At 35.0% G+C, this 27,433-nt stretch overlaps 3 protein-coding genes across 4 annotated transcripts; all 3 read left to right on the forward strand.

The window, feature by feature from the left end:
* Positions 1-6,445: 6,445 nt before the first annotated feature.
* Positions 6,446-8,175, forward strand: LOC113751441 (phytochrome-associated serine/threonine-protein phosphatase-like). Its single transcript, XM_027295455.1, has 4 exons — positions 6,446-6,560; positions 7,415-7,525; positions 7,637-7,687; positions 8,038-8,175. Exons 1-4 carry the CDS (start codon positions 6,462-6,464, stop codon positions 8,173-8,175), a joined length of 399 nt encoding a protein of 132 aa, XP_027151256.1. The 5' UTR covers positions 6,446-6,461.
* Positions 8,176-9,848: 1,673 nt separating this feature from the next.
* On the forward strand, positions 9,849-12,275 carry LOC113751442. Its single transcript, XM_027295456.1, has 4 exons — positions 9,849-9,860; positions 10,295-10,437; positions 10,685-10,751; positions 11,697-12,275. The coding sequence occupies exons 1-4, from the start codon at positions 9,849-9,851 to the stop codon at positions 11,778-11,780; spliced, it is 306 nt and encodes a 101-aa protein (XP_027151257.1). The 3' UTR covers positions 11,781-12,275.
* A 6,594-nt stretch (positions 12,276-18,869) lies between these two features.
* LOC113751761 (DEAD-box ATP-dependent RNA helicase 35) lies at positions 18,870-27,154 on the forward strand. Of its 2 annotated transcripts, none has more exons than XM_027295881.1 (3): positions 18,870-19,220; positions 21,439-22,361; positions 26,139-27,154. In XM_027295881.1, exons 2-3 carry the CDS (start codon positions 21,454-21,456, stop codon positions 27,001-27,003), a joined length of 1,773 nt encoding a protein of 590 aa, XP_027151682.1. In that variant the 5' UTR covers positions 18,870-19,220; positions 21,439-21,453; the 3' UTR covers positions 27,004-27,154. The 2 variants fall into 2 exon arrangements, with proteins under 2 accessions (XP_027151682.1, XP_027151683.1); XM_027295882.1 differs by having other exon boundaries at positions 21,448-22,361.
* Positions 27,155-27,433: the final 279 nt, after the last annotated feature.

Here is a 27,433-nt window from a genome sequence, read left to right on the forward strand (position 1 = left end):
TTAATTTCTTACTCATTTTCACCTTATAAATTGCTTTCATCCCAGGATACTTGTTCGCAGCAATTTTGGAGTTACCCCTACAATCGAATTCAGGAAATTCTTGCATTGAGGGATTAGTAGCATGAATTGCAAACACAGAATGAGAGTTAACAGGATGTTTCATTGTATCAAAAATATTAAAGTGGACTATTTCTTTATTAAATTCCAGTGTGAGAGTACCCTTACTAACATCAATCTTAGTGTGGACAGTACTCAAGAATGACCTTCCTAATATAATGAGTGATGGATTTGGAGCACTTCTATCATCCATGTAAAGCACATAAAATTCAGCAGGATAATTTAATCTATCTACTTGTATTAAAACATCTTCAATTACCCCATTTAGATAGGCAAATGTACGATCAGCTAATTGAATTATTATCCCTATTTCTTTCAAAGGTCCTATTTAGGGAATCATAAATTGATTTAGGCATCACGTTAATAGAAACTCCTAAATCTAGCATTGCATCTCTAATATTATTATTCCCTATTCCACATGAGATTGAGAACATACCTGGATCTCTACATTTTGGAGGTAGCTTCCTTTGCAGCACTGCTGATACGTTCTCTCCTACCACAATTCATTCATCTCCTCTCAACTTTCTTTTATTGACGCACAAACCCTTTAAGAAATTTACGTACTTGGGCACTTGCTTGATCGCGTTCAGTAGAGAAATGTTTATTTGCACTTTGTGAAACATCTCTAGCATCTCCTTCTCCTTGTTTTGTTTTCTCGGCTTCTCCAACCTACTAGAGAAAGGTGGTGGATTAGACTTATGATTCACACGATAGTCAGAAATTATCTTGAGATTTGAATTTTTCCACTTTTTTTCTCAAATTCTTTTTATATTTGCTCCTCACTCTTATCTTTAGGGACTACTGGCCGAGACCCTTCAACTTCTTTACCACTTCTCAAGGTCATGACACTCACGTTCTTTGGGTTTGCTTCGAATTGAGATGACAACTTCCCAAAAATGTGAGACTCTAAATTGTTGATTGCAGTTGCCATATGGCTTATCAGATTTTCCAGATTTTTCATGCCAAATCTTGTCTCCTGTTGTAATTGAGTAGTACTTTGCTGGAGGGGTGGTACTTTCCGTCAAACTCTTGACTAGATTTTCCAAAGAGTTTCCTCCATTAGAGGATGAGGAATGGGCCTTCGGCTAATATTGAGGCTGGAATCCTAGCAATCTATTCTAACCAAAATTTTGCTGGTGGTTCCCTCCGTAACTCAAGTTCGGATGATCCCTCCAATCCGAGTTATAGGTGTTAGAGTATGGACCATATTGCTTCCTTGGTGCAGGCATGTTGCCAGCTATGTTGATTTGTTCAAGACTCTCCTCTTGGAGCATTGGGCACATATCAGTAGTATATCCTATGTTGGTACATATCCCACAAATCTTAACTTGTTGTGTATTTTCTACAGCCAATTATCGGACAAATGAAATCAGCTCCGACAGTTGCTGCTGAATAGACAAACTTTCCATCTCATTCATTCGACGAGTGGGAATATTATCTCTGGGGCCAAATTGTTGCGAGTTATGCGCCATTTCCTCAATCAACTCCCATGCCTCTTCAGGGATTTTATTCACCAGTGCTCCACCACTTGCGGCCTCAATGATGTTCCTGTTAGAAAAAGTAAGACCCTCATAAAAATATTGAATTAACAACTAGTCACTTACCTAATGTTGGGGACATCTGATGCACAATTTGTTGGACCACTCCCAGTACTCATATAAGGTTTTCCCTGACTGCTACTTAATGATACATATCTCTTTTCTCAAACTAGCAGCTCGGGAGGCGGGAAAGTACTTCTCCAAAAACTTCTTCTTCACTTGAACCCGGGTGGTAATACTTCCTGCCGGCAGGTAGGACAACCAATCCTTGGCCGAGTCCTTGAGAGAGAAAGGAAATGCTCATAATTTAATCTGCTCTTCAGTTATCTCTGGAGGTTTCGTACTTGAGCACACTACTTTAAATTCTTGTAGATGCTGATGAGGCTCTCACATGAAAGACCATGAAAAGAAGGTAAGAAGTGAATTAATCCAAATTTTAATTCAAAAGAAGTATTTTCATTCAGATTAGAGAAGGTAATGCAAAGTGGCTGTTGAGTTAAGTCAGGAGCAGTCAATTCCCTTAGTGTCCTGTTATTTGCTATCATATACTCTTCTTGTTATGAATCGCTTGCAGTATATGACTGTCCTTCTTTGTGTTTCTTGGTCTCTTGTCTTTGTCTACGTGCTGTCTTCTCAATCTCAGGGCCGTATATTAATTCACCTGTGCGGGAAGAACGAGACATACACTAGCAAAAATACGATAAAAAATAAAATTGAAATGAAATAAAATTAACTCAAAAAGGAATTAAAAAATCAGGCACCAGTTCTCGACAACGGCGCTAAAAATTGATAGGTGTCTAGCCTATGCAATAATAAAACTAATTATCATCAAAGACAGCCAACAATCAATTCCAAGTACTGGAGTATGGATTCTAGATGTGCAATGAGTTATTTGATTCATCCTGGTTTCGAAGAATTTGCTTAATCCGATATACCAGAATTGACTAGTTGACAGCAAATTATTAATTCGTAGACAGTGGCAAGTAGGGTCATTGCCTCAGGGACTGGCGACAATTCGCTCTTTTTCAAGTCAAAGAGAAACAGGAGTTTTGAGAATTAAATACTAATGAATTGTTAACCAAATTAATCAACTGTGAAAAATAATTAAGAAAAACAATTAATGGAAAAAACTCTAGCCAAGGACACACTTCATAGATGGTTCATGTAACTGATCATTAATTCAAATATAACTCCAACATTCATTAATAAATAGGTTTTTAATTGCCGATACGATCTGACAATTAGTTTCTCTTTACTATTTCGATAGTCAAGGTACGACCATTGACTATTTCCCTAATTTAGAGATAACCCTACGTACGACCATATGATTTAATTTCCTAATTGCATTAAAAACTAGAGAAACCCAACTCTAATCAATAAACACGCTACGAGGGTTTATTTAAATTAGATTATAGGCTTCCCTGGCACAAATCCAATTATGCCAGTCGCTACCGAGATTAGAGCCGTCAAACAATTATGGATTCAACCACTCTAATTAGCAAATAGATTACGTGAATAATTAAATATCGCGTACTATTCAATCATACACAATAATCATAGCTACGAAAAATAGAAAACATACAAATACTAATGATTAAAAAAAGTAATTAAAATAATTTAGATCACACAGTAATTGGTTAACCCAATCTTCAGCTATTCTTTGTCTAGAAGTATGAAGTTAGTTCTCCATTAATGGAGATCTAGTCATGCGAAAAAGCATCTGTTGAAACTTTTAATTCTTTTCTCTCAAAATCGGTCAAAAGGAAAAAGGCAAAGTAAGAATACTCTCTTTTTGGTCCCACCTCCAAGATGATCTATTGAATTCTACTTTTTTTTGGCTTCCTCTTAATTAATTGGTTTTCTAATACTAATCAAATTCCTATTACAATTTAATTTCCTAAAAACTCTCCCAATCACTTTAGAATAATCCCACGAAATCAGGAAGGGCATGATAGCTATCAAATAAGGAAATTGATTCAGATATGGAGATCTTCCCATATCAATCCCGACTTTCCGACTTTGAACAGTGAGCTTAGCTGCACCCACGTGCAAAAATTGGATGTTTTCACTAGAAAATCTTCATTTAAGCACTTTTTGCTCCACCTTCCCGCAATTAGCACCAAATACCAAATATAAGTAAAATTTATCAATTACAGTGGTAGCCATTGACTCTTCTGTATGATGCTTTTGATTTTTGGCTTTTTAGTTGAGATCAAATCAATTTACCTCGAAATAAAATACCCAATTATTGTATACTTGCATACTAAAGTAAGGGTTTGATTTGAGATTAATGGATTGATGTTAGTGATTATGACGGGAGATGTGTATATTGTGGACTGAGAAATTGGTTTTAGTAGTCTTAGATATCAATCATGTGGTACTTAGCGTTGCTAACTAGTTTTAAGGAACAGAATGAAATTTTTATGATTATGTTGATGTAGGGGTGTGCATTCGGTGCAAATTCGGTAATTCGGTGCACTGAATTCGGTGAATTCGGTTATTCTACCTGTAAAAATTTAAACCGTTTTCAATTTCGAATTGGGCATAACCGAATTCATTCCGCAACCGATTTCAAATTCGAAAACGGTAATGAATTCGGTTAAACCGAATTCATCTATGATTTATAAATTATTACTGATTTGATCCCTAAATTTATTCATAATTGAACACATTACTTATGTTCTAATCATTTTGTGGTTTAATTGGCATTTATTTGATCACTTATACCTAGAATCCTTAGTCTATGATTTAAGAAACACATAAAAAGTGATTAATTTAAACTAAAATAAACCTTAGACTATACAATGATTGGTGATAATTTATGAATTTATAATTTACAATGATTAATTATAAGCAATATTAGTTAGTAGTTACAATGAATTTATAATTTACACTGATTAATAATAAGTAATATTAGTTACAAACTTACAAATTACAATGATTAGTGATAAGTTATATTAGTTACAAACTTATAATTTATTTCAAATCAAAATAAAAACTTATTTACTTACACATGTTATTGTGAAAGTCAATACACTAATACATTGATTTGCAATTCACATACATTCACTTACAGTCTTACACTGCTTAGTTGTCTTGTCTATACTTAAAGCCTTAAGATTAGTAAATAGATAATATGAATTTTAACTTATTTGATAACTTATGCCTAAAATCATTAGTCTATGATTTAAGGAACACATAAAAAGCGATTAATTTAAACTAGAATAAACCTTAGACTGTACAATGATTAGTGATAATTTATGAATTTATAATTTACAATGATTAATAATAAGTAATATTAGTTACAAACTTACAAATTACAATGAGTAGTGATAAGTTATATTACTTACAAACTTATAATTTATTTCAAATCAAAATAAAACTTATTTACTTACATATATTATTGTGAAAGTCAATACACTAGTACATGGATTTACAATTCATATGCATTCACTGACACTGCTAATTACTTAGTTGTCTTATCTATACTTAAAGTCTTAAGAATTAAGATTAGTGAATAGATAATATGAATTTTTATGTTAAATATGTAGAGTACACTAATACTTGCAAGTTAGAGATTACGCATTCAAATATTCAATAATTCAAACATGAATGATGTATCAAATTACCAATATCTAAATTTAATTACTAATTACTAATTATGTTTATTGTTTAATATTTAGTATTATACATATATGTGTTAATTATTATCTAATTCTAGTCATGTTACTCATGTATAAAATAATAAGTATTATAGTTATCTTATATTGTTATGTATTACTATATATTGGTATTATTATAGTCATATAACAATTAACAAATACTAAAATAATATATTGTACATTATTATATATTATTATTATTATAAGTACATGATATGATGATAAATTGATAATACCATATACTAATTATTATTAATAGCATTTACCTATATAATATAATAAAGTATTAGTAGTATATACTAATACTAAATAGCATTTATCTATATATTATATAATTTTATATACCAATTCGGTAATTCGAATGCGGTAATGCGGTACCCGATTTCAATTACCGAATTTGAATGCGAAATCGGTTATTACCTAATTCATAATCTCATTACCTATTTCATACCATATTAGAATTCGGTGAATTTGGTACGTACCGAATTTGTACCAAATTACCAAATACCCGATTTCAAATTACCGAATTGAATTTGAAATCGGTTATGAATTCGGTAAGAACCGAATTTGCTCACCCCTATGTTGATGCCAGTAATCTGATGATTGATGTCTAGCAATGGTGAATACATGAAGTATTTCTGAGTATTTGTACATATTAGCTTTCATCAGCCACTGGGATTATTATTTTGTGAAAAGTAACCACTAACGATTTCAATAATGAGTTCATAACTCGTGCCGAAACATTAGTATGAGTATTATGTTTAGCTTCAGCTGAGGAATTTGCCAATTTTCCCAAGAATTGCTAAAGCTTTTCTACAATAATTTTACTGATTTTCTGTCTAGCTTTGTCAAAAAACTGCTAATACCCTATAGTGGTACCACCAGAGACAGTTTTGACTAACTCTGAAAGATTTGACTCGTACAAAAAGGATTACTGGAAAAGATTTTCATTCTGGGTTTAATAAGGGTTTAAGTTATGTCAGGTAATGTTTTCTTTTTCCTTACCCCCCCCCCCAACACACACACACACACACACAACAAGTGGACACTTTTTCCTTCTAAGTAAGTTGCTGTAGTAAATTCTATTTCAGTGTTCCCATAGTTACTGCTTGACTTAGTTTATGACTATGACATTTGATATGACATGTTGCTTATGCATTGGCATGATTTCTATTTTGCTGCCAGATACCCTGCTAATATTACACTACTACGTGGAAACCATGAAAGCAGACAACTAACCCAGGTCTCTCTCTCTCTCTCTGTCTCTCTCTCCAACATGTATGTTTCCAGTTTCCACAATCTAGAAGCATGGATTGCAACCCCTGTTCTTGAACCACATCCATGCAAGATGTCTAGTTGAATTATTGGCTTGAATGTATACCCCCCCCCCCCCCCTCTTTTCCAAAAAAAAAAAAATAAGAAAAGGAAAAATCTTTGTTGTTTACTTGAGAGGTTGTTAGTTCTCCAGTGTTATTCATCCTATGACAGTGGATAGATGGAATGAATTCCATTGGTGTCACATGATATGATTTTGTTGTATGTAATCCTGGATCTGCGTGATATTCTTTGGAGTTATGCTCCTTTTGAGCTTTTTAAAGTTCTTGGAAGACAGAAACCTTATATCTGAGGGAGATTATGATTTTTCCCCCCTTTTCTAGTTTTTTATGGTCAATTTCTGAAGTAAAGTCTTATATCTCAGAGAGATTTTGGTTTTTTCCCCCTCTCTTCTAGTTTTTTAGGGTCAATTTCTGAACTAAAGTCATTGAGGAACTTTGGGTACAAATACTAGAACTTTTTGAGAAATTTTTTGGGTTGTCTGGTGTAATTGGCCTGGCACTTTGTTTTGCTTTCTCTGATGAAAAGAGTGATCTTTATTTGGTTAGGATGGTGGCTTCAAGGCTCCAAATAGATGATTAATCATGTTTTGCTTTCTATCCTGATAGCTTGTTCATTAAATTTATCATGGAAAGTGTTTCCTTCGTTGTTAATCTGAGATGCATGTTAATTAGTGCTTCTAAAACACGTACACCCTATTTATAGGCATTTCACCTTCCTTTAGTGCAAAGTTCTGAGGACATTCATTTTCCATCTTTATAGGTGCATGGATTCTATGATGAATGCCAGAGAAAGTACGGAAATGCTAATGCATGGCGGTATTGCACTGACGTTTTTGACTATCTAACACCGTCAGCTACTATAGATGGAACAGTAAGCGGGCTGCATCTCTCTCCCTCACTGTCTTTGTGGGGGTCTGCCTGTTACTGCTTAACGTATATTGATTATGATTTCTACTCTACTGAGATGTTTCATGAATCCCAGGTACTATGCGTCCATGGTGGCCGGTCTCCGGACATTAGAACTATTGACCAGGTTTGGGTTCAGCAAACTCATCATACTTATTGTGCATATTTTCCTGCAGCTTCATGCTGCACTAGGCACGTCATGCATCTTTTTTGATGAGAAATATTTTCTTGGTTTTTTAAGCCAGAAAAAAATACTTGGCAATTTGCACGTATAGCACATGATATTTGTGCAACTTTTGTTTTACCATGCTTTGAAGTATCTTGGAAATCTTGCTTATTTAGGAAATAAATAACTTTAGTTTGATGATCCACCCCAATCCACAAGAAATAACTACAGAAATTGTTGATAATCCTGTCATATTTTCTGGCTCTTTGTCTTGCTCTATATCATCACGATCCAGTTGTTATCTTATGTAGGATGTTTTGGACATTACTAGGGCATCATTAAGCTGCCAATCCTGCAGAGAACAGAAAGAGAAAATTGTACTGATTATGAAATGGTATATTGTTACATTGTTTGTGATGCATGCCACTTGTACTTTCGTGATAATATGATCAGCAACCCAATAATGATACAGGGCGAAGTCTAGTTATTTTCTGGGCTTGTTCTTCTCTTCATAGACATGTCAACAAGGCAGTGTGTGCTAAAACTCCTTTGGAGAAACAATCACAAGAGACCTTTCATAAATCTACTGAAAGGGAGGATTGTGAAACTCTGCCCCTCTCTTTGTTTTCATCAATGTTTTTAAACTCGGACCGGTCAGTGAACCGGAGAGGTGGCCGGTTCGCGGTTCGACCGGTCCAACCGGCCGGTTCAAAGGTTCACTGTTTTTTTTTTTTTTTTTTTTTGTTAAGTACTAAGCAGGTTTCATTCTACACTTGAACTTTACCAACATAACTTAATTTAAGTTCTGATAATAATAAATTTTCTAAAAGTTATACATAAAACATGGAATGATAAATATAATTAAAATATCATAATTCACCATAAGTTTTCATAAATTCATTATAAACATAAATAGATACAATCCAAATGTTCACCAATTATCACAAATAAAAACACAAAAAATAAATAAATTAAATATTGAAATTCTTTTACAACCCTTAAAAAAATCCATAAAAGAGTTCAAATTAAGACAAACTATTTGAATAGCAAACTTTTATCAGTGGCATGATAAGCAACCACACCACCTTCACAATTTCATCAACTTAAGCTGAAAAAGTTAAAATTTTATTATAAAAATATAAATCTAATTGCTCAAACTAAAAAAAACTAAAAATTTTTGAAAAACAAATATACAGTTAAACACATAAAAAATTAATTGCTACTAAACATTACTAATTAACATGTTATATTAAATTCAATGATCCTATACCATTAATTATTTTAAATTCAATTATCAATAGCTTCGATTATGTGCCAACTACCATATTTTTGACCAGCCCAATGTTATTATTTGTAATTCCTACCCAATTCCTACACGGATGTGCACTACTTTTGCAAAAATTTCATCCTTAATTAATCGAATAAAAATAAAACAAAAATGAGGGAAACATATGAAAATTGAGGGGAAAAAGAAGAAAATGCAAAAAATCAACTAAAGATAATAATATAGAAAAAAAACCTTGAAAAGAAAAAAATTAAACTTACTAAGATGTTGGAAAACAAGAAAAGTTGAAATTTTCAACTTGTTTACAATTTGCTAAAGATAATAACCTGATAATAATGGTGAAGACTTGAGAAAATCTTGTTGTGGATATTTGGGTTAAAAATGGTTAAGAAGAAAAAATTGAAAAAAAAATAAGAGAAGAACTTGATGTTTTAATATATTTTTTAGTCAAGTAGAATTCTTAACAAACTTAACTACAGTCTAGCGGTGAGATTGTCATATCCAAACTTGGAGACCCAAGTTCAAATCTTAGCTACACCATTCTTAATATTTTATTGAAGAATTTAAAAAACCGCCGGTTCACGGTTCTTAACGGTTCGCACGGTTCGTCCGAGTTTCAACGGTTCTCCATGAACTTCCGGCTTTAGCATTAGACCGGACCGGTGACATGGCCGGTTCGCGGTCCAACCGGTCGAACCGGCCGGTCCGGTCCGGTTCTGAAAACATTGGTTTTCATAAGGTCCGATTTGTTGGACTGTATTCTTGCATTTATTGGTAAAGGGCTGGTTCAGACCAAATTTACCACCAATCGACTCCAAAATATGAAGTAATTTGGCAATGGAGCAGAAGGTGTTCAATGGGCTTTTTTTCAGTCTTGTGCAATAGTCAAAGATAAATGCTTTCTTTCTCCAGAGCTTGCCCTTGAGTCAACAGCTACAACTTTTTTGTCACTTTTCATACAAAACTAGGAAGTTAATTGCTTTACAGCTTTTCAAGTCCTTTCCTGTTGAAGTTTATGGTAACCATGGAATTTTAGCAGTCTGTTAATGACATTTTACCTATTCTCTGCTTTGTTTACGTACTTGTAGTACTTTTTTGTGGCATGGGGATTCTTTGGAACTTTTGGACTATAGGATTGCTGATAAACTGATCTTGACAACAGTGGTTGATATTTTTCTCTAACCTTTTTATTATTGAAGTACGAGTTCCTGAAACTTTTCTCCTTCTCATAACTATTGGTATGGTTAAAGAACTGACATTTTGTTTTGTTATTGGCCTGGCAGATCAGGGTCATCAAAAGGAATGTGAAATTCCCCATGAAGGGCCCTTCTGTGACCTCATGTGGAGTGGCCCTGAAGATATTGAAACATGGGCAGTCAGTCCAAGAGGAGCAGGCTGGCTCTTTGGATCCAGGGTTACTTCTGAGGTAAGCCATGTGTGAATGTGTGCACTTTATCATTCATCTTGTGCTAACTGTTTGTCTCTTTCTCCAGTTCAATCATATTAACAAGCTTGACCTAGTTTGTCAGGCCCACCAACTAGTGCAGGAAGGCCTAAAATACATGTTTCAAGACAAAGGACTAGTTACTGTGAGTTCTTTTCTCATTTCTGCCACTGAAATTTTGACTTGATTCTGTAGTTTAGACTACGTCATCCAATATATTTGTTTGCAGGTATGGTCTGCACCAAATTACTCGTCGTGGATATGTAGCGTCAATTTTGAGCTTCAATGAGAATATGGTACCAAATCCAACTTCTTATGCTTGTTTCCACCTCTCTTTTCTCCGTGACTGTCCATTTTAGTGATACATGTTTTTGGTCATAAAATTGGATCAAAGCGGTCATCTTTTCTTTCTAAGATCCATTTTCTTCGACCAAATGCATAGGCAATGAAAAGTGATTTAACTTGTATGTGTAATTTTTTTTCCCAAACAATGCCGAAGTTTCCCCTTTTTTTACATATATTGAACTTTGATTCTCGACTCTAATGAACATAAGTTTGGGAGGGGGGGGGGAGGAATATAGAAATTCTGGTGATAATGAACCTTGACTTATGATAGTGGTGAATATTTTGGAGACTTGTTAGAAAGGACTCTGGACAACAGAAATGATATAAGAGGGGAGTAATTTTTCTTCGTTAGAACCAAAGGAGCTATGGAAATTGTTAAAAGGATAAAAGAAATTTGGTGATTTAATGAAGTGGAGCATGATTTATAGAAAGCAGATGTAAAGGCAAAACATGTGATATCACTTTGAATACTTGAATCATACATTTGTTCAAAATTGAGAAAACAAAAAGAGTTGAGAAACATACTCGGACAATAAGAAAAGCTATTTGCATATAGACTATTAGCAGTTGACACATAAATAGACACTTTCTTTGCTTATAACGGGAAGATAGTTTCTGACAATCCCCTGCAATACAACAATCATAGGGGAAAGGGGATACTTTATATTCTGATACAGGATTGCAGGGTAGTTAAAAATCGGCCCCTGGTAGAACCCACTACCCAGTATGAGCAGCATAGGCAGGGGGAGATTTTGCTGTTTTAATAATAAAAAATTGTGTTACTATCATCAAATCACTGTTTAGATTGTTGTTTCTATCTGATGCTTTTTTTAACTGGTCAAAACTTAATGAGCTTCTCGTTTTTCTCCACAACTGTTCTTGATTTGTGTTTCCAGGAGAGAGAAGTGAAGTTCTTCACTGAAACTGAGGAAAACAACCAAATGAGAGGACCCAGGACAGGAGTACCTCACTTCTTGTAGTTGGATACTAGTGCTTGGTCTATTGATAATGAGAATATTTTTAAGAGGTGGTGGTGTGATTTTCCCGGTGGGGATTACGAAGAAATGGTAAGAATGTTTCTCAAGTGGCGCTGAGTACAAGCTCAGAAGACGGCTGCGCACCTAGGTGATTATTAGGCCGAAATTGCATTTGCATAGTTTGTGTTGTGTATTAGAGATGCTTGGAGATTGTTACTTTTTGATCTTTATAATTAAAAAATATGTAAGATGATTGGTACGTTGTTTCCATATGTGAGCTAGACTAATTGTTTGCCGTTGTGGCTTAGACAAATAGTTTTCCAAAGCTTTGGTTTTAGGCTGGTGGTAAGTTGCCTATAGGAGAGCAATAATTTCTTCTTCAGTGACCATTGTTTTGTTGTTGATCTTATCATTTTGAGAGGATCTATATCTGGACTTAATTTCTGTAAAGTTTCGATTGATCTTTTTTATTTATTTTTTCTTCCCCTGTTTGGTGTCTATATATTTGCATGTGCATTTTCCTTAACTGGAACTTTTCTTTGTTCCTTTTTAGTTAAGTTTGCAGTTTCTATCCTGCGGCTGCAGATACACAATAAATAAACAATTTTAATTGTCTACAGGTACATTTTTCTTAGGGGTGAGCAAAATTACTCACTAACCTGAAAATCAGCCGTATTAATCCGATCCATAAATTAGGATATTTAATCTATATTATTTGATTGGGTCTAAAGAGGATTGAGTACTTACTTAAATGTGCGGAACATAATTAAAAATTCGTGGGTACACGATCTGCTTTGTGTGTGTGTATATATATATATATATATATTATTTTTATATACATTATAAAATAATATTTTTAGACCTGAATAAGCAATTTCATTGAATAAATTGCATTATAAATATGAAAGATTATAGTTTATTTACAAGATTCATTTGTAGAAGTATGATCGTATATTTTATAGAAAAGAGTTTAATTAATGTGGAACATATATTTAAAAAAATGTGTTATTTATTTCAAACTTTTATTGATTTTGAATTCTTTTGATTTTTTTCCTTTTTCTTGTATTTTCTTCACATGTTTGTTTCTTGGTGTGAGACTTTTTTTGAGAAAAAAATCTTTATTAAATGTTAGATGAATGTGTAAAATATAAAATTAAATTAGTATAAGTCATATTTTAAAAAATTTAAATGATAAATGGACCGGAGCGAATATCCGTTGACCCGTTTCATCGGATACTCGGTACCCTATAATCGGGTTCCTGTTAATATACGGAACGGATAAGGGTCAGAAAATGGTTGACCCGCAAGGTGCGTATTGGATCAGCCAATATGGTGGACGAGGCGGGTATCCAATCCACGTTCACCCTAGTTTTTCTCGCCAATTTTATTGTATTTTATGGTCAGCCAAACCTTTCCTGTCATCATATATATTAAGAAGTGAGGGTAGAGAAAGAAACCTAATTGTTTCTTTGTTTGAAAACTCAAATTAAGAAGTATGAACAAGAAAGAAAATAAGGTAACCCACATGTGATAACCCGTTGGCTTGTTCAAGCTGTTCAGGTAACAAAGCCAAAGATTCACTTGTTTCTTAGCTCTGTTGAAGAGCATGAACTAGAAAATTAAAGGGTAGTAGGTTACGCCTGGGGACTCTTGTCGCTAGTGAGGAGTTTGAATCCAGGCCAGTCAAATATAGAGAGATGATATGCACTATCATGTTGGAACGAAAATGCATTAATCCCTGCCAATAGCAATATTTTTCGGAGGGGGTGGGGGGTGTTTGGAGAGGGCTCAGAGTTAATTATAGAATTCATGGTTACTCAATAAAATTTGCTTCAAAAGTTTGATTAGTATTGCTTTTTATACACTAAAAGAAAAGGGGGATCAATTACAAAATGTCTCAAGATATTCTTAGCTATAAGATTACTAAATTATTAATTCAAAAGAAACAACCTCAACTAAAGTTTTAGTTGATTATAGAAAGTTACATAATATCATTGTATGGAGACACATAGAGAATCTTGCCCAAAAAGATTGTAAAGGAGAATTCAACAATTTAAATTACATTTTCTTAAAATTGGAGTAATTGGCCACTTGAACATAACCCGCCCATATCGAGGCAACACTTTTTTTTTTTGAATCTTCCTCAAATTAGTGATGTTCTTAGATGTTAGAGAAAAGAAATTCAACATGAAATTTTCAAGTCTTGAGATTGTTAATAATTTATTAAAATTTTAGGACAAGTGGTGTAATTTGTATTCTACTTTCGAGATAGATCATAGTATTCTTGATGAACTATTTTGAAACGTAGTATGCAAACAAATAACTGACAAAATAAAATATTTACTTATAAATGTGAGTGTGTTTCTTTTGCTTCCGCTTTTTATTTTTTATTTTTATTTTTTCTGAAATAGCCATTTGAGATGTACTCTCTCATAAGTTATTAAATAAACTTTTGAGGTTAAAAATAAAATTCACTACAGGACATAGAAAAGTAAATGAGAACACCACAAACAGAATTTATCTCATAAAACTTGGAATTTACTATTTTAAAGAACATGAAAATAGCAATTTTTTGTTTGTATGGGGGGTATTCTAAAAAATGAATAAACTTTTAGGTCATCTGAATTTTATTCCTAAAAGTTTGACTATTGAAGTTCTCCGTTTGGATTAGCTTTTTTTGGGGGTATTTTTGAGAAATTTTATTGTAACAGAGTTTTTAGAGTATATTTTGGAATATTTAAGGGTAGTAGAGTTTTTAAAATATATTTTGGGATTTTTTTGAATATTTAAAAAAATTTAGACTACTTTTTAGAGTATTTTTTAAAATTTTTTTATAGTATTTGAAAAACTAGTTTTTGAAAAAATAGTGAATCCAAACTGATTACTTTAGTGTTTACCTACAATACCTTGCGCAAAGCAAAGATCAAATTCTTGAGAAAATATAATGAGTTTAACCACTTAATCCAATGATTGTTCTTGCTGAAACTTTTAATTTCAAAGCTGAGGAAAAAAAAAGATAAAAAGATAAAGGGAAGAGGTAGAGTACAAAATTCAATCCAATATAAAAGTAAATGATGTCTAATCCAAATTACCACGTCCTTCAATTGTATATTAATCAAATTTCCATAAATTTCAATAAAACCCACCCCTCATAATATAGTAAATCACTGCCGAGCCTCATTATAACCCTAGGCTAGTTTGGGAGTTTATGATAAAAAAGAAAAGAAGAGCAATGGAATGATAAGTTATTAAAGAAAATAAAAAAAGGGAAAGGAGAAGAAATTTTGATATTATTTGAGAGTTTTTAGAAGGGAACGATTCTGGATATACATATCAATAAAGTTTCGTGAGGATAAAATGGACAATTTGAAAGAAAGTTCTGTAAGCTTCCCATGCGTTTTCCTTTGCCTTCTGCCCCTTTTTGGTCGGAAAAAGATCTACAAATTCATTTTCCTTTACTTTTCGCACTTGAGATGCTTCAAAATCCGTTCGTTCCATTTCTTTTCCGTCTCACTTGTAGGTCCCAAACATAACGTTTCCCTCCTTTTTGTTTTCTTCTCTCTCTTTTTTTTTGTTTTCGCTGAAATCTCACCTTCTTTAATTATTTTTCCACTTTTTTCTCAAAGAATTTTCAACTTCGTACCTCTCCGCACATAATTTATTCAGACGCTATACTTCTTCAATTGCCTTCCTCTCCCTTATGGCTGTTATCTCTAGTATCATTCTCATTTTTTTTTTCCTATTTTCGAAACAGCTCTAAATTCTAGGTTTTACGTTCAATTCGTGTAAGGATCGAAGACAACCTAAGAGGGGGTGAATTAGATTGATTATAAAACTAATCAAGTTATGGGCACTTTTTGCTCAATATAAAATTTACCCTCTTTTTCTAAATAATCACCCAATGAATCAATCAATAAAGGAACAATATCATTTTAGAGAAGTAGAAGAGATATACAATTTAAGAATCACAAGTTAATAATCAATAAATAAGAAAAGAAGAGTTGCAAACCAATTGACTACCAAGCTCCTCTTGAGCTCGAAATTCAATTCACAAAACAAATTTCTTCAAATTGATGAAATACAACCAATCTTGTGTATAAAAGAAGTCTCACTTAAGGGTGGGCAAAATTATCCACTAATCCGAAAACCCGTCATATCCGATCCGATCCGATCCGAAAATTAGGATATTCGATTTTTATTATTTGATGTGGGACGGGTTAGGGTCACATAATTAAAAACCCGCGGGTACTCGATCCGCCCAGCATATATATATTTTTTATTTTTATTTTTATTTTTATACACACACTATAAATTAATAAGTTAGAACTAAATAAATAATTTTATTGAACAAATTACATTACAAATATGAGATATTATAATTTATTTACAAGATTCATTTGTAGAGGCCATGATCTTGTATTTTATAGAAAAAAGTTTAATTAATATGGAACATATATATTAAAAATTGTGCTATTTATTTCAAACTTTTATTGATTTTGAATTCTTTTAATTTTTTTTCTTTGTCTTATATTCTCTTCACATGCTTGTTTCTTGGTGGGAAACCTTTGTTTAGAAAAAAAATTTATTAAATCTTAGATGAATGTATAAAATATAAAATTAAATCGATATAAATTATTTTTTTAAAAAATTAAATGATAAATGGGTCAGGGCGGGTACCCGCTGACCGACCCTATCTCAGCGAGTACCCGATTATAGAGTACCCGCTGATATACGGGGCGGGTAAGGGTCAGAAAATGGCTGACCCGTAAGGTGAGGGTCGGGTCAGTCAAATGGTGAATGGGGCGGATATCCAACCCGTGTCCATCCCTAAACTCACTTCCTCCTTGCCCCAAGTCTCGCTCGGTCAAATTAAAAAATTTTACTATCCTTCAGGACAACCCTTACAGAGCTACACTATTGAAGTATTCACTCACAAATGAAAAGTTTACAATGAATTTCACACTATCAAGACTACAAATCTTTCTTGGAGAGTGTTTTCTCACTAAAACTATTCTAGATCTTTTGTATCTTCAGTGTGCAAAAGTTATTTGAAATTTCTGACCATACTCTATTTATAGGAGACCAAGAAAGTGCTTCATTAATACTTTCAACAGATAGAAAGTAGTTGAAAAATCAACTAGCCGTTGGGAGTATCGGACGTCCGATACATCCGAAACATGCGTCCGACAGCAGACAATGAGTTTAAAAATCTTCTTCAATTCTATCGGACGTCCGGTGCTTGTGTCCGAAAGCAGATGATAAATTTGAAAAATTTTCTTCAGTTCTTTCGGACGTCCGATACCTCCAACGCTTTGCATTCGAAGTGCCACATTGTTTATCGGACGTCCGGTGCTCTAATGTTTTGTACCCGAATGAGGTCAGTGAGTTAGAGTGAGTATCTTAATTCCTTCGAACGTCCGATCCTATCTTCATAAGCGTCCGACAGCTTTCAACTTCTTTTATCTCTTTTGATTACTCTTGATCTTTGATTCAGGTTGCTTCATAACTGAAAATATTTCTTAAAAAAATATTAGTATCATCCAATTATTTTATAAATATCAAAAGATAGGGATCAAGATTGACATTTTCCCCCTTTTTGATGATGACAAAACAATGGATGGAAAGAAGGAGATAAAGAAAATTAAGCATAAACTCCCCCTCACTCATCGCATCCAAAATTATATAGAACTAACATATAATATCATCAAATGAACTCCCCTTACTCATAGCATCCCAAACTAGCATCAATTTAGTAATTCTCCCCCTTTTTGTCATCATAAACGTAGAGAGTAATTGTCATAAAAAAATAATAGCAGTGGCAACCATCATCAGCCAATAACAGAAAAATAATATCAAAAGATACAAAAACTATCAAATGAACATCAAATGAACATCAATGAGACCAACATTCATATCAACCAACATCCATTAATCATTAAAAAGTATCAAGTAAAACTCAGTTCAAAATATCAGAAACATCAAAAGAACATTATGAACAGAAATCTGACCATTCTTATCAACATCTCCTACTCCAATTTTTTGCTTTCATATCATCTCCAAATGTCACTTTGCTACTTGAATTTGGCTTGAATTTGATGAATTGTGATGGATCACCGGTTAAGTGTTTTGAACATTCACTGTCTATGAACCACATTGATTCCTTAATGATGTTCACCAGATTCACTCTTGAGAATTAGTATCATGTCTAACTACTCACATGCATTTCATACTTCTTCTCATGTTTTTCCTCATATAGCCATTGCTTTTCATGTGATCTTTTTTACAACAAAAACTACACTTAACCAACGAGTTATTTGCATAAACAGGTTTAATAAATCTTATTTGTCTTCTCTTATAAATGATAAATTCGTTAGCACTAGAATTGAATCTTTCTCATGAATGCCAAAATGAGATTTTGATTCACTCCTTTGAAAATAATTTTGTTTCTTGTGTTGAAACAATTCATTTAGATAATTCATTCTTTTTTTCAAGTCACTTTGTTCCATTTTGAATAATTCACAAAACTTTATTTTTCTATCAACCTCAAAGTGTAAAACAGTTTCACTCTTTTTAAAAAATCATTTTCAGTTTTCAGTTTTTTGTTTTTTTTGAAAAAGACGTGCATTGTTATGAAGAAAAAGGTCAATTTTATGTTTTAATTTCTTGTTTCTAACATAAGATTTTTTCAAACTATCATACAATTTTATAATGAAATATTCAAGATCATCATCAGTTTCATCATCACTTTCAATTTGAGAGTTAGAAGTTGTTACCCCGGTGACCCGGCCGTCGAACTAGTCGACCCGGTGACCCGGCCATGAAACCGGGTCGCATTACTAGTTAGATTGGAGTTGCAAAGAACCTGCCTTGACCCGCTCGACCCGGACGGTTGAACCATAGAACCGCTAAAACTGGCGGTTTTTGATAAACTCGGTGGGTTTTGACAATTTTTTTGAAGTTACCGTTTTACCCAATTTTTTATTTTGACCATTCACACTACATGGGTATTATCATCTTTTTGCCACATTTTTAGCCAATTAGAAGAGAAAATCAGAAAAATTGAAGAGGGACTCGGGCATTCCGCGTTCGGCCGTCATTGGGGATTTAGGCATTTAGGGATTCTTTTCTTCTTTGTTTCTCTGAGAAGTGAGAACCAATTGAGAACTTCTTGAGCATTTAGGGATTCGGCTGTTGTTTTGTCAGCAGCTTAATTTTTCTTTCCTTTGCTTTGCTAGTTGCTCTGAGAGTCTGAGGCAAGCAATTGGAAGTTCGAAGTTCGAAGTTCAAGCTTCGAAGTGGAACTCCAGAATTCTTCCAGGAAGCTACCGCTGCCGAAGCTGCCACTGCCACCGAAGCTGCCATTGAAGGCTTGAAGCTTTGTTTGTTGCCGGTAAGCCAGTAAAGCCTTGCAGCTGGGCACACACCACGGCACCAGTGAATCAAGTAAGTAATTTTTAGGCTTTTAGCTATAGTCAATTTTAGAGTTCAGCTTCCCTGCGCATCAATGGTGATATTATAATTGTAATGAATGGTGATAGCTTCCCTGTAGCTTCCCTGCCCATTTAGGGATTCGGCTATTGTTAATCTTATCTAGATCTATCATTGGGTCCCCTAATAGCATTAATTTGACTATCCATTCGAGCTGAATCGGGAAGAAAACAAATTGCAGTAGGATGAAGTTCTTGCATTGAGGAGTTGGCTGGTTTTAATCATTCGTGTATTTGACAAAGGTGAAAGTGCCACGTACGGGAGTCAGGCTTGTCTTTGTGGACTAAATAGTAAATCCTGCAATGCCAAGTTGACAAAATGTTAGTACGATATCATTGCTAAAGCTAAAGACTTGCTGGTAGAAGGCACGATATCATTGCTAAAGATTTCAAGAAATCATATTGGACCAAATTTGGAGCAGTTAATTGTTCTGCAGTCCTTAGCTATTAATAAATGATAACATCACTTATTAATCATAAGCATCCAAAGCATAATTTTTGCTCTAGCTCTGTGGGAAGAATGGTGCAAATTCTTCAGTATAATTGTGTAACACTGGTTGGTTCACTTCTGTTGATTCAGTTGTACAGCTGTTGGAAAGAGTAAGTTCACTATCTTCAAAACTTTGAGTTCATGAAAAATATGTTGTGAACCAGGTCTATGTATGTATACTGTTAATTACTGATGCTAGGTGCATTAGAGACAGATACACACTCATAGGCCCAGATTTTTAATGTGGTGATACGTGATTGGTGCGGAGCCAGCTTTATGTTCTCTCAAATTCTTGTTCCTTTGGCTTTTTTATATTTGTTTAAATGTTGCACTTTATTTCTGTGGATCAGAGATAGATTTTGAGCTGCATATAAATTGCCTGCACTTTTTGTTTAAATGATTGATTTTGCATTTTCAACAAGGTGGTTTGCAACTGGAATTAGGACAGAGACATCTTTCTCTTCAACTACTTTTGCCGGCCTTAACCAATTATGGAACTTGTATTAAGACCACATAACAGAATGGCTTACAAATGAATCAAGTTACAGTTGCTGTTGAACTGCTATTCATTTGATTCTTCTTGTGGCATATATTTTTGGAATGCACAGCTGTAAGTGGACAGATGTTAATATACTCCAAGCTGCCAGCTTAAGTAGTTGTGGTATTTTTTCTCTAGCTCTGTGGCAACATACAGATGTAATTTACTGATTTTGGTTTGAATTCATGAATTGTTGATCACATATGGTTATGGATTATGTGTGTGAAATGAACTATGAACATGTTATAACTTGTTAAGATTTAAGAATTTCTGTACAATATTATAATTTACATGTTTTTTTAGTTATATTATATATATATTATTATATATTATGACCCCACGGTTCAACCAGTGACCCACTGGTTGAACCATTGACCCGTTAACCCAGTCCTCTTGCCGGGTTAATGTCCGGGTTGGTTTTAATAACTACGCCTGAAAGGAAAACGGGTCGAATTCGGGTCAATCCGTGGGTGACCTGATATGACCCGATAACCCGTTTACGAATTAAAAATAATTTAATAAACATAAAAATTATTTTATCTAACTAAACTAAGTTATTTTTTTTTTTTTTGCAAAGACATTAATCACTTAATCCTAAATGAATTTATTTAACATGTATGAAGTTGAAATTATTATATTTGGACAAATAATGTATTATATTATTTTTTTACTTTTATAATGTTTTAATTTATTTTGTATTTGGTTTGGGATAAAACACTTTTACGGTGTTTTAATTTATTTTGGATTTGGTTTGGAATGATTTATTTAAAATTTTATTACTTGATTATGTAATTAGTCTTATGCGAAATTAGTTTTATTAGAAATTATAGTGGTAAATTAATAAATTAAAATTAAGTTTCAGGTCATTTCGGGTCAACCCCTGCCAACTCGCCAACCTGAAATTTTCGGGTTCGAGTCAGGTATCCTGATCCGTTTGGATTGACGGGTCAGGTTCGGGTCAACAAATTTTTTGTTATATCCGAGTCTCAACCGACCCACCATCCGATTTGGACCCGGTTGCCGTTTTACATAGAGCCCTATGAAGAATAGCGAATTAGATAGAAAAGCCAACATTTTTTTTCTTTCCTTTTATAAAACACTCCATTGTTGTTTCGCAAATTCTTTCACTTATTTAGCCTATTTTAGACTCCACAGGAGATAATGATGACGGAGGAAGATGATGATTATGTTGAGTACATCCCAGTTGCAAAGAGGAGGGCATTAGAAGCCCAGAAAATATTGCAACGGAAAGGTAAATCTTCTACCCTGGAAGAAGAGGAAGCTGAAAAATTGAAGCTTGTAGAAGCAAAGCCTAGTTTGCTAGTAAAGGCCTCACAGTTGAAAAAAGAACAACCTGAAATTAGCCCTACTGAACAAATGGTACAGCAGGAGAAAGAGATGATTGAGCATCTCTCTGATCGCAAAACTTTGATGTCTGTTCGGGAGTTGGCTAAAGGGATTACTTACACGGAACCATTGTTTACGGGGTGGAAACCGCCGTTGAATATAAGGAGGCTGTCTAAGAAAGTGTGTGATGCAATAAGGAAGCAGTGGCATATTATTGTGGATGGCGAAGATATTCCTGCACCAATTAAGAATTTTAAGGATATGAGATTTCCTGACCCGATTTTGAAGAAGCTGAAAGCGAAGGGGATTGTGCAACCAACCCCTATTCAGGTTCAAGGTCTTCCTGTTATATTAGCAGGAAGGGATATGATAGGCATAGCATTTACGGGTTCTGGTAAGACACTGGTGTTTGTTTTGCCACTGATCATGGTGGCACTTCAAGAAGAAATAATGATGCCAATTGCTCCTGGAGAAGGGCCATTTGGTTTAATTGTCTGTCCATCACGAGAACTTGCAAGACAAACTTATGAAGTTGTGGAGCAGTTTCTTGCACCCATGAGGGAGTACGGTTATCCAGAGTTAAGGCCATTGCTTTGCATTGGTGGAGTTGACATGAAGTCTCAGTTGGAGGTTGTGAAGAAAGGAGTTCACATTGTGGTTGCTACGCCAGGGAGACTCAAAGATATGCTTGCAAAGAAGAAAATGAATCTTGACAGTTGCAGGTAACTTTGTTCTCCTTGGACTTAACTAGTTGTATGTTGTGCTTGGTATTTTTTGCTCTCTCTGTTTGCCTTGTGAATCACATTTTATGAAGCTGTTTTCTTTCTAAGTACCAAGCTAATATTATCTGTATTTTTTGTGTTATATTTGGCACCAAATATAATTGGTGTCTGTTTTTAGTCCTTGTGATGACGACTGGTTCTGTGAGAAGCATATGCTCTTTAATGTCATCTATTAGTTTTTGATTTGCATGATACTTTGCCATGTTAGAGGTCAAGCTTAAGTGTTGAGAGGATTTGTGATCTCGGTGTTCTATTGGAAAATAGAAGAGCATAATTTCTTTTCAGATATTGTTATGTATGAATGCATGCTTTGGTTAAATGTAGAATGTGTAGACATCAATTGGACATACAACCATTAGGACTTTCTAGACTTTCTAGTCCATTCCCTTCTGATTCTCCCACCCCACTTATCATCACTTGCAATGATATCATTGAAATCCCCTGCAATGATCCACTTGTCCCCCCACAATTTGCTTCTTTCCTTAATAACTTTCCAATGTTCCTTTCTACTAAGAGCATCACAGCTAGCGTACAAACCTATAAACCACCAGTCTTGTTGTGACTCCTGGTCATTCAGATGAGCTTCTAAGGTGAAAGCTGATTGGAGTACCTTTACCATTTTAACTTCCCTTCTCCACATCAAAGCCATACCACCTGATCTGTTCATAGCTTCCACTACTATACTCTCCTCAAAACTTAGTTTCTTCCTAACATTCTCTATAAACCTTGCTTTGTTCTTAGTCTCACTAAGGAAAATCATATTTGGGGAGAGGAGGTTATTAGCCTCCTTCAGCTGGGGAATTGTCAAGGGGCTCCCTGCACCTTGGCAATTCCACACCAGCACTCTCATATTCCTTGGGGAGGCCAGGTTAGGCTGGCCTCTACCCCCTCAGATATGATCTCTTCACCTCCTATTCCTTCACTCTGCTTATTCCTCTTTAAGTTCAGCTCAGTCATCTCAATATCCTCCATATCCATCTCTATCTGGCTACTCTTTCTCTTTCCTTGAGTTTCCAACATCACACTATTTCCGTTCAGCTCTCTCAAAGGTCGTCTGGCTCTAACTTGTGGTTTATACTGCCTCTTTCCTCCCTTGACCTGCTTGATATTTGGTTCTTGCTTCTGTTCTCCAGTATCCATTTCCATTTGTACTGTTTCTTCTCTATCCTCTATCTCCTTATTCTCCTTTACCTTCACTAGTTGCCCTTGGCTCTCATCCCCTTGTTGCTTAAGGTTATCCTGAACTGTTACCTCCCCTCTACATTGCTTTTTACTCTCCTTTTCAACCCCTTCAATAGGTGTGATCCTTCCATTTCCTCCTGGGATTTTTAGTTCTAGTAGGCCTCTTGCCATACTCCCGGATTCACCTTCCCTCTTACCTTTTTCTTGGTTCCTTTCCTGCATTGTTGGCTCGTATGTCCCCTGGTAAGGTGGTGTAGTTCTAAAAGCCCCGTCATCTTCCTCTATCCTTTCAGTCCATTTGTTTATCACCAGGATTTGATTATCCAAAATCCAAGGCCCTTCCCCTAAGATCCTTTCCCGCTCATTTTCAGATGATAAGAAAAATTGATAAAGGTTGGGACCAAGTTCAACAATCTTCAATTCCTTTGGGTCCCCCCAAGCAGTGTTAACCAAATTTTTTACTCCCACAAAATTAGCCACTTTTTCCCCAACTATTTTCCCTACCAAGCTTGCCTGACATTCTCTTATTGCAGTATTCACATCTCCAAGATCCAAAGCTGCTCCACCTAACTCCTCCTCAGACAGGGCATACTTCCTTAATATGTCTGACAGCTCTTCCGCCATCGCATTCAGAGGAAATACTTATGGATTGTCACACTGATATCCTAACTAAACTAAACAACAACCCAAAGCTTAACAGAGAAGAAAAGGAAAAGAAGAAAAATTCCCAAAGAAGCTGCTTGTAGGAAGCTAAAAACTAATATACCTGAATTAATGCACCTTCTTAGTCTGCAAGGAATTGTAGTAAATTGGATTTAAAGCTACCTGGCTCATGCATTAATTGGTGGCCTGGATACTCAGCTAGTTGGAAGTGATCCACCTCTTTGTTCCACTACCAGGAGCTAACTTGTCCACATTTCTTCTCGTAACTTTTGGTGCTCCTTACTTTAATGCGTATTTATTTCTGGTTCAGCTATGATGCCTCCTTTTCGCTTGTCTGAACTGGTTTTAACTTTCAGTGAGAAAACAAAGGTTTAGTATCTCTAAGAATCCCTCCTTGTTAGCAGATTAGATACTTTTGCTAGCAAATGCCTGGTTCAAGCGCAAATTTTTGGAGCCAATCTCTAGATTTTTGAAAGTTTGAACTCTCATGAACAGAGAGAAAGAAGCTCTCTTCCCGAGAGAGAAAAGTTTGAACTCTCACATGGAGAGAAAAGTTTTGTATGTCAGCAGTTCTTATTGGTATTCACTATGTTGCAAAAGTTTCTATTCTGAATCCAAGTGATGAATTAAATGATAGTAAAAAGAATGTTTATGTTGTAGTGTTGTTACTTTTTTTTTTTTTACAAAAAGCTTGTTTCTTGAAATAATGGACTGCTTAGGAAGAGTATATGTTGATATCATCATTATCTACACGAGATGCTACTGCTAGTATCTGGATTTGGAGGTAAATACACAATATAAAGCTACAATATGATCTTCAAAATTGGTATAGATAATGTATTCTGGACATCATTGGAGAATTACTGGGAACTGGAAGAAAGATTTGAAACCAAAATTTCTGTGTCATTAAAAAACTATTTTGGTATAATACAGCAGCATTTGACCTGTGAAAACAGAAAAAGGGGTCCTACTTCAGGTAGTGGTCATCTGAGAGCTGATAATTAGGTAGAGTTGTTAATCCACCTGACGGAAGAAGCCTTTCTGCCTAAAAAGGAATGATCCGTTGGGTTTGGGATTGCTCTCTCCGCCAATCTATTCAATGCTGGAATTAGACCTGAGTCGGCCGGAAGAAGAGGCGCGGGGGGTGGGGGGGGGAGCTCTCTGTTCCTGGTTCTCCAATTTGAAAATTTCTATAAAAAGTTAGTAAGTAATCAATAGACAATAACATAATACTGGTGCAAGTAGTTGGAGTTGGAATTTGACCAACATGTAATCCTTCAGCAGCTTTAAACTATTTAACTAAAACTTCTACCTGATGTTTTAGACACTGGTGGCTGCATATGATTTTAGAAGATCCATGAGCTAACTAATATGATGTTTTTCTTGATTTCTGGAGAATTTACATTTTCATGTCTGTCAAGGTAGTATACCTGTTGCTTGCAACTCCAATGGATCTTAGAGGTGTCTAACGACAAAAACTAGGTGTATGGCAGCTGAAACTTGTACTTATTGCTACGTTTATAACTGATGGTGTGTATGGTTGAAGAATGAGTTCAACTGACATTGATGTGGGGTGCTGGTGGTTAAGCAAATATAACTTTCTTATTTTTTGGGTTTGGTGAGTGGGACATAGTGATAGGTGCATTCGTTCTAGTTGTGCTGATTTAGGATCTACGTTTCTTGAAAGAGTAGAATTCATAATTTCAAATGGGTGTAGTTTTTGCTCTTTGGATCTGTGCTATTTATTCGGATGGCACTTAAACTAGTAAGAACATATAGAGTTATGTTTTACACCATTGTTAGCTGCTTCTTTCTACTTTTCTATTCTCTTAAATATTGGACCTCAAACTTACCACTTTGTTTCTTATGCAGGTATTTAACATTAGATGAAGCAGATAGGTTGGTGGATTTGGGTTTTGAAGATGACATAAGAGAAGTCTTTGATCACTTTAAAGCTCAGCGTCAAACTCTTTTGTTTTCTGCCACAATGCCCACAAAGATCCAAAAGTTTGCAAGAAGCGCATTGGTTAAACCCGTTGTGGTTAATGTGGGAAGGGCTGGAGCGGCAAACCTTGATGTGATTCAAGAGGTGGAGTATGTTAAGCAAGAGGCAAAGATTGTTTACCTCCTTGAGTGCTTGCAGAAGACACCTCCTCCTGTTCTGATATTCTGTGAGAATAAAGCTGACGTTGATGACATTCACGAATATCTTCTGTTAAAGGGCGTTGAAGCAGTTGCAATTCATGGAGGAAAAGATCAAGAAGAGAGAGAGTATGCTATCAAGTCCTTTAAAGAAGGCAAGAAAGATGTGTTGGTTGCCACTGATGTTGCCTCAAAGGGTTTGGACTTTCCAGATATTCAGCACGTGATTAATTACGACATGCCAGCAGAAATAGAAAATTACGTTCACAGGATTGGTCGTACTGGAAGATGTGGGAAAACAGGAATTGCAACGACATTTATCAACAAAAATCAGAGTGAAACTACACTTCTAGATTTGAAGCATTTGCTACAGGAGGCAAAACAGAGAATACCTCCAGTGCTGGCAGAATTGAATGATCCAATGGAGGATGTTGATGCAATCACAAATGCTAGTGGAGTCAAAGGCTGTGCTTACTGTGGCGGACTTGGTCATCGGATCCGTGATTGTCCCAAGTTGGAACATCAAAGGAGCACACAAATAGCAAGTTCAAGAAGAGACTACTATGGATCTGGGGGCTATCGCGGGGAAATTTGAGTTTTTTCCTTTGGATTGTGCCAATGAGTTTGTAAATGGAAACTGTTTGAAGGTAGAATATATTTTGTTGTAGTTGTTAACGTAATGATGTATCACAATTTTCCTTCTCTTTTTTGCGATTAATATTGTGGAAGCCCTAGACATTGGTGCATCTTTATTTCCTTTTCCTTTTATTGTCAAATGGTAAAAGACCATGTTGCAAATCCGTTGAGGGATAATATTTGGGAACGGTTATGCACTCGCCCTCCTTTACATGGCGTCACGGACAATCATATACTCCCTTGCTGTTCTTGTACAGTTGAACGTTACGTGACTTAGGTGTAAAATGTCACTTTTTTATTACACACGAGGTAAGGCCACTAGACATTCAGCTGATCTCGTTCCTGACTCCTTGATGAAGATCATCTCTGAATTATGGGGCATGCTGAAC

This window comes from Coffea eugenioides, chromosome 11 (assembly GCF_003713205.1).
Source record: "Coffea eugenioides isolate CCC68of chromosome 11, Ceug_1.0, whole genome shotgun sequence".
Taxonomy (NCBI): domain Eukaryota; kingdom Viridiplantae; phylum Streptophyta; class Magnoliopsida; order Gentianales; family Rubiaceae; genus Coffea; species Coffea eugenioides.